Source organism: Leucopleurus acutus (assembly GCF_964270905.1).
Source record: "Leucopleurus acutus genome assembly, chromosome: 20".
Taxonomy (NCBI): domain Eukaryota; kingdom Metazoa; phylum Chordata; class Mammalia; order Artiodactyla; family Delphinidae; genus Leucopleurus; species Leucopleurus acutus.
The window spans coordinates 58,175,091-58,182,735 of record NC_139162.1 but is presented as its reverse complement, the minus strand read 5'-3'; the positions used below and the strand labels follow the sequence as shown (position 1 = coordinate 58,182,735).

At 44.8% G+C, this 7,645-nt stretch overlaps 1 protein-coding gene across 2 annotated transcripts; it reads left to right on the top strand.

The window, feature by feature from the left end:
* Window positions 1-1,646: 1,646 nt before the first annotated feature.
* On the top strand, window positions 1,647-2,106 carry LOC309977149 (cytochrome c oxidase subunit NDUFA4-like; the record flags this gene model as incomplete). 2 transcript variants are annotated; one of them, XM_082863085.1, is made up of 2 exons in its annotated part: window positions 1,647-1,787; window positions 1,927-2,106. In XM_082863085.1, the coding sequence occupies 2 exons, from the start codon at window positions 1,647-1,649 to the stop codon at window positions 2,029-2,031; spliced, it is 246 nt and encodes an 81-aa protein (XP_082719211.1). In that variant the 3' UTR covers window positions 2,032-2,106. The 2 variants fall into 2 exon arrangements, with proteins under 2 accessions (XP_082719211.1, XP_082719210.1); XM_082863084.1 differs by having other exon boundaries at window positions 1,647-1,803; window positions 1,937-2,106.
* Between the last annotated feature and the right edge of the window lie 5,539 nt (window positions 2,107-7,645).

Below are 7,645 nucleotides of genomic sequence, written 5' to 3'. Positions count from 1 at the left end.
GCTGACAGATCTGCACAGAGACTATATTCCCAGGGTCTTCACTGGAGTCAACACCACAATACCCCACCCAGCCAGCACCCTTGCATTCACATGAAGGTGAAGCTATTTCTCTAACCAAAATTTACCCCAAAATGTTGAAAGAAATGACTGATTCACCACACATACACACATCAACACAAGGATAAAAGAAACATGAAAAACAAGGAAACATGATACCATCAAAGGGACATAATAATTTTCCAGTAGCCAACCTCAAAGAAATGGAGATCTACGAACCACCAAAGGATTCAAAATAAATGTTTTAAGGAAGCTCAGTGAGGGGGCTTCCCTGGTGGTGCAGTGGTTTAGAATCCACCTGCCAATGCATGGGACACGGGTTCAAACCCCGGCCCAAGAAGATGCTACACTCCATGGAGCAACAAAGCCCATGCACCACAACTACTGTGCCTGTGCTCTAGAGCCCATGAGCCACAACTACTGCAGCCTACACGCCTAGAGCTTGTGCTCCGCAACAAAAGCCACTGCAATGAGAAGCCCGCGCACTGCAATGAAGAGTAGCCCCCACTTGCTGCAACTACAGAAAGCCCGTGTGCAGAAACGAAGACCCAATGCAGCCAAAAATAAATAAAATAACTTTTAAAAAAAGGAAGCTCAGTGAGCTACAAGAGAACACAGATAGATAACTCAACATGATAAAGAAAATGATACAGGAAAAAAACAAGAAGTTCAGAGAGACAGGAATCATAAAAAAGAATCAAACAGAAATTCTGAAGTTGAAGAATACAACAAATGAAAAGAAAAATGCAACAGAGTATCAACAACACACTTGGTCAAGCAGTGGAAAGAATATGTGAACTCAAACACAGGTCATTTATCATCCAGCCAGAGGGGGGAAGAAAGTGAAGTCAGCATAGGTAAACTATGGAATACCATCAAGCAAAACAATATTTGCATTACTGGAGTCCCAGGAGAAGGAGAGATAGAAATAAAAAGTGTCAGAAAGTTTGAAGAAATAATGTCTGACTTCCCAAGTCTGGGAAGAGATGTGAACACCCAATTCATGATGCTCATAGGTCCATGTACAGATTCATTCCAAAGAGGATATTACCAAGACACATTATAAACAAAACTGTCAGTAAACAAGCAAAAAAACCCAAACAGAATTTTGAAAGCACGAAGAGAAAAGAAACTCCTTCACACAGGGAACCCTCATAAGGCTATCAGTAGATTTTTCAGCAGAAATCTTGCAGCCTAGGAGAGAGTGGGATGATATACAGTTGGTTCTCTGAATCTGTGAATTCTAAACCTGCAGATAGAGAGGGTTCACTCTGTTCACTGTACTATGTCATTTTATATAAGGGACTTGAGCATCTACAGATTTTGGTATCCACACGGGCTCCTGGAACAAATATCCTGTAGATACTGTATTCAAAACACTGAAGAAAAAAACTGTCAAACAAGAATATTTTACCTAGCAAAGCTGTCCTGCACAATTAAAGAAAGACTTTAGACAAACAAAAGCTGAGGGAGTTCATTGACACTCAGCCTGACTTCTAAGAAATGCCAAAGGGAAAAGAGACTACTTAGTCCTGGGCCTTGCACATTTTTCTTTCTCTCCATCTGAACTCAAGGCCTCTGTTGCAACCATGCTCCACCAGATCACTGGTCAGGCCAAGAAGCATCCTAGCTTGATCCCCCTCTTTGTATTTATTACAGTGGGAGGTACTGGAGCAGCATTGTATGTCTTGCACCTGGAATTGTTCAATCCAGATGTTAGCTGGGACAGAAAGAATAACCCAGGGAGTTCCCTGGCAGTCCAGTGGTTAGGACTTGGCATTTTCACTTCTGTGGCTGGGGTTCAATCCCTGGTCTAGGAACTAAGATCCCACAAGCCGCCCAGCATGGCCAAAGAGGAAAAAAAGAAAGAATAACCCAGAACCCTGGAACAAACTGGGTCCCAATGATCAATACAAGTTCCACTCAGTGAATGTCGATTACAGCAAACTGAAGAAAGAAGTTCCAGATTTCTAAATGAAATGTTTCACTATAATGCTTCTTAGAATGAAGGTCTTCCAGAAGCCATCTGCACAATTTTCCACTTAACCAGGAAATATTTCCCCTCTAAATGCATGAAATCACATTGTTGTTTTGTGTTGGGGTTTACAGTGATTAATAAATATCTGAAACTTGAAAAAAAAAAGCCAAAGGGAGTTCTTCAGGCAGAAATGAAAGGATAATAAATAGAAACATGAAAACATAGGAAAATATAAAACTCATTGGTAAAACTGAGTATGTAGTAAAATTCAGATTACTATAATACTGTGTTGGTGGTGTTTAAATCACTCAAGTATAAAAGTTAAAAACAAAAGGATTAAAAAAAGGATTAGAATAATTACAGCCACAATAATTTGTTAATGGACACACAATATAAGAACATGTGAACTGTGACATCAAAAACATAAAATGTGGTGGTGGCAGGGAGAGTAAATTCTGAATGGTGTCAGGAAAACTGGATATCCACAGGTAAAAAAAAAATGAAACTGGACCCCTGTCTTATACCACTTATAAAAACTAACTTGAAATAGATTAAAGACTTAAATGTAAGACCTAAAAATGTAAAATCCCTTTAAGACAACCTAAGGAAAAAGTTCTGTGAAATTAGTCCTAGTGATGATTTTTCTGGATATCACCAAAGCACAGGCAATGAAAGCAAAAATAAACAACTAGGACTACACCAAATGAAGATACTTCTGCATAGCAACGCAACAATCAACAACAAAAAGAGGCAATCTACAGAATGGGAGGAAATATTTGCAAGCCATTATCTGATAAGATGTTACCATTCAAAATATAGAAGGTATTCAAAAGACTTAATAACAAAAAAATAGAGTTAAAAAATGGGCAACGGACGTGAAGAGAATACATACAAACAGGCCACAGTTATATGAAAAATGCTCTTCACTAATAAGGTAGACTTCATTAGGCTCACTACAAGATTATATACCTCAAATCATTACCTATTAGAGATCAGTGCAGCAGATATTAAGCTACAAAAGAAAGGAGAAAGCAGTGTAAACAACCCAGCCCTGGCTATGACAGCAACTACTCAGAAAGCTAGGCAAGGAAGCAGTTCCCATGGTCCATATGTGAGAAGAAGACAACATCCTCTGAAGAAAATGAAGGGAGGAAAGAAAGAGCCTAGTCCAGGTCACTGGGAAGAGTAAGGAGGAAAAAAAAAGAGTAAGGGACTTACTCTTCAGCGAGGATACAAGTGCAGAGTTCTCCAGCATCACTTCGAGGTACAGGCATCTCTGAGCCTCATCAAGGAGGCCCCATTCCTCCCAGGAGAAGTACATGGCAATGTCCTGAAAGGTCACACCACCCTGTCATGATTAGTACAAATGAAACTACGAATATTCTCTGAGAACCCACAATCCAACTCCTCACACATCTCCACAATCATCCTCTTTCAAAGCTCCCCACCTCAAAGGAGATACCAGGCCCTGGTGCCACTGATGCCCATGCTCTCCTCAGGGTTCCATTGATTACTGTGCTCAGCAACAAAAGATGGAGGGGCGGGGGGCCGCAGCAGCACATAAATGCCATCTCAGCTCTGGGCCTGCCAAACAATTCCCTTGGGGCCTTCCAGATTGTGCCTCCAAGACACAAATTTGGGCTCATGTTTCACCCTTAAGGCCCCAACTCCAGGGCCTGTGGACCATCAGCTCACAATTCTCCCCTTGTGCACATCATTGTGTAGACACATCTCTCACATCTTCAGACCCCACAGTTGCACTTCCCCAGCTTTGCCACCTTCCTGCTCCACACAACAGACATCTCCCTGGACTCACCCATGTACTTGGCAAACGGCATCCAGAAGAGTGCTTGAAAATTACTAACATGATTTAGTACAACCCCAATCCTCTGATGCATCCCACAGCCAGGTAAATTCTCAATGCTGCTTTGATGATTGATGTTGCCTGTGATCTTTGTTTCAAAATTAACCACCCAGAGCCACATGTGAATTTCAGATATCCATGACCCTCTTCCACTTCCATGCTGCACTTGCTGTCCATTCAGCCACCACAACCTTCTGCTCTCCACCCAAACTTCATTAAAAGCCCAGTCCCACATGCCCGGCACAGTGACTCTCCCAAGCCCATATTCGCCCCAGACCTTATTCACTAGCAAGAATGAAACATCCTACAACCCATTAAAGCTCACCACCAAATCCTGGTGAATTCATACAGTACTGAATTAGCAGGAGCCCTGCCTCAGTGTCATCTTGTCTCAATTACTCCTATGCCTCCTGGACATAGGAGCAGCTATCTCCAGTCCATTCATCCCATGGAAGCCTTGGCTACTTGCTAGATCAACCCACACCATTTCCACTATCACCCCTCTCCCTAATCTTTTTGTGAGGTCCAGCAACCCCAATAGTGTCAAGGAAGAAAACTACTCCTTAGTATGCAACCTAGTCCTTCTGACTCTCCAATAGCGTTGTCACTAAAACCTGCATTCCCTTCCTAAACAACATCCACAACCCCACCCTGGTCTACATAATAGCCACCACTTTTGGAAGTCTCCCTCCTGAAAGCCTTCTCCAGATTTCCAGACCTGTGTGTCCAACTGCCCACTCCACTAACTGTTCTCTGAAACTTTTCAGAGTCTTAACAAGACCAAAAAAAACTTCTGATGTTCCCAAGGAAAATTAACCTACCACCAACTTTTCCATCCCAGTTTGTTGGAGCTTCCATCCTTTCAGCTGATAGGATGAAAAACTCTAGGGTCATCTCTGGCTCCTCGTTTTTCTCCCTCACCTACACCATCCAAAGTCTACTCAGCTCTTTCATTAAAAATGGACCTGGAATCTAACCTTTTCTCCCACCTCCATGGTCATAACTCTGGTCCATCAACACTCATCTGGATTATAGCAGTAACCTCCTCCTGAATTCCCTGCCACCTGCCTTAACCCCATAATCTCTTCTCCACCGTGTAGCCAGGTGGAGCCTTTTAAACCTAAATAAGACCAACTCCTTTCTCTTATACAAATCTCCCATTATCTCCGTAATAGATGCCAAGATTCTCAGGCAGCCACATTACAGGCCTGATTCGTGATTCCCTGCTCTTTGTTCTTAACAGAAAGAATGGAGACCTACTGTACCCTGTTCCCAACTCAGTCACACTGAGCATTTGCTCATGCTGCTATATGTTCCTGAGATAACTCCCACACCATATGTTTACACTGGTTGCCAGAAATAGGAACACCACTATGTTACTGATTGGCCTGCATTGGGGTACTGCCAGGGTCCCCACAGGCAAGAGACAGGAAATCAGCACGGGAAGTGCCTCAAGACACCAAATTTCAGACACTATACCGCTGATGTCAGGACTGGTGAGGGCCTGGGACATGCTCTCTTTCCTTGTGTAAATTCCCTAAGTTCTTTTTTAACCTCCAGAATATGTGAGAAGAGGAAGGAACCATGGCTGGGTTCCATGTGCACAGGACTCCCCCGTATCCCCACCCAGCCCTGGAACCAGGTGACTTCGGATTAATTTACTAACCTCTGTGTTTCAGTCTTCAGAGCTGCCTATTACCAGATCTCTGACCCTGGACAAGGACTCTACTTATCTGTGCCTCACTATTCTCATCACGCACATTCCCGACTGTTCCCTCTCTGAGCAGCTTTTTGGTAAACTTTTAAAACCCTAATATAGGGGCTTCCCTGGCAGTCCCGTGGTTAAGATTCTGTGCTTCCACTGCAGGGGACTTGGTTTCTATCCCTGGTTGGGGAACTAAGATACCACATGCCGAGTGGTGCGGTCAAAAAATAAATAAATACATAAAACCCTAATACAGACTGTGTCCCTCTTCCATTCACAACTCTCCATGGCTCCCAGGTCCCTCTGTTTGCCAATCCAGGCGTGACTCTCCCTCACACTCATTGTCCCCTAAAAACAAAGGCTGGACCCCAAGTTTTCAGAAGCCTCCCGGCTCAGTCTTACCTCAAAGCCTTTACACATGCCGGTACCTCCGCCTGTAACCCTCTCCCACGCGCCATCACACTGTCTGTGAGAAATAGGGACCCCCATCTTCCTGGACACCGCGGCCTGGGCTGCGGGCACGTGAGCAGGCGCCCCGCACTCGGGTCTTCCTTGTCTGGTGGGGTGAGGGCGGTGAGGGCCCGCAGGACGAGCGTTTACCTGAGGCGGGTCCCTCAGCGCCGCTGCCGCCATCGGACTCTGTGGGCAGAGCGGGGCCGGGAGCAGCAGTCCCTACCTCTACTCAGAGATCTACAGCCTCTGACACGGTAAACAAGTCCGAGGGAAACAAAAGTGGCCTCAACCAGGAAGTAGCCGGTAGTCCAGCCCTGACACGCTTCCTAAGACCGGAAATGCCCCTGTCCTGGTCTTTCATTGGAGCAACACTGCTCTACTTCTGGTGCAGTGTGTTCTGGGCAATGTAGTTCCCATAACTCCACAGGCCTGCGGGAAGGGGCACTCCTCATCCGCCCCGGCGGACCAAAGCCCTAGGCACCTCGAGGGACGCTGGGAAAAGGCGTCCAGGCTTCAAGAGTGAAGGGAGGGGCTTCCTTTCCTCTTAAAGGGGCCGAAGGCGGACTGCAGGGGAGTGTTGTCTGCAGTTCTTCAGCACTGTAAAGTATTTAGAGATGTAGGTGGGGAAACTTTCCTCTACCCAGTTTTTACCTTTTCAGCTCAAGCTCTGTAACAAAAGGCAATAACAAGAGAAAAACAAACAGGAGTTTATTGACATGTTTATACATACATGAGAGAGACAGGGTTGAGTAACTCAAATAATTGAGTTAGACACAGGGAGATGTGAGGGCTGACATCTGCAGGCAGAAAGAACCGCGGCCTTAGAAAGGGCCGCAAGTTTGGAGAAGGTGCTCCACTGTTACCGCTAATATAAGTAATGTTTGTAAAACTCTTACCTAATAAATAATTTAGGACATTAAAAAAAGAAAAAGAAGTGGCTTAGAATTCAATCTTATATAACACCTTCGACAAAGAACAATACATTTGAGGTGTAACAAAGAAAGGAAAAAGTACTTGAGTCGCTAGGGATGCCAAATAATGTGGGAAAGTAACGTTGGGTAAGAGCTAATCTTAAAAAAAAGAGACAACAGGCCCCAAATGGAGTCACTTGTGCTAAACGCATGTCAGCATAGCAAGACTTAATATCGAACCTAACTGCAGTTTTAGCTTCTCCTAAGAATGTAATCTTAACCAGTCAGTCTGAATTTCCTGGCCAGCAGTAGTGAGGTAATCTGCCGGCTAGACGCTTTTTATCTCCCAAAGGAGAGTGTCCTTCGTGAAATAATCTGTTGACCTTAAAAATAAAACAGTTAGGGGCTTCCCTCGTGGTGCAATGGTTAAGAATCTGCCTGCCAGTGCAGGGGACACGGGTTCAAGCCTTGCTCTGGGAAGACCCCACATGCCACGGAGCAACTAAGCCTGTGCACCACAACTACTGAGCCTGCTCTCTAGAGCCCGTGAGCCACAACTACTGAGCCAACGTGCCACAGCTACTGAAGCCCAGGTGCCTAGAGTCCGTGCTCTGCAACAAGAGAAGCCACCACAATGAGAAGTCCGTGCACCACAGTGAAGAGTAGCCCCTGCTCAC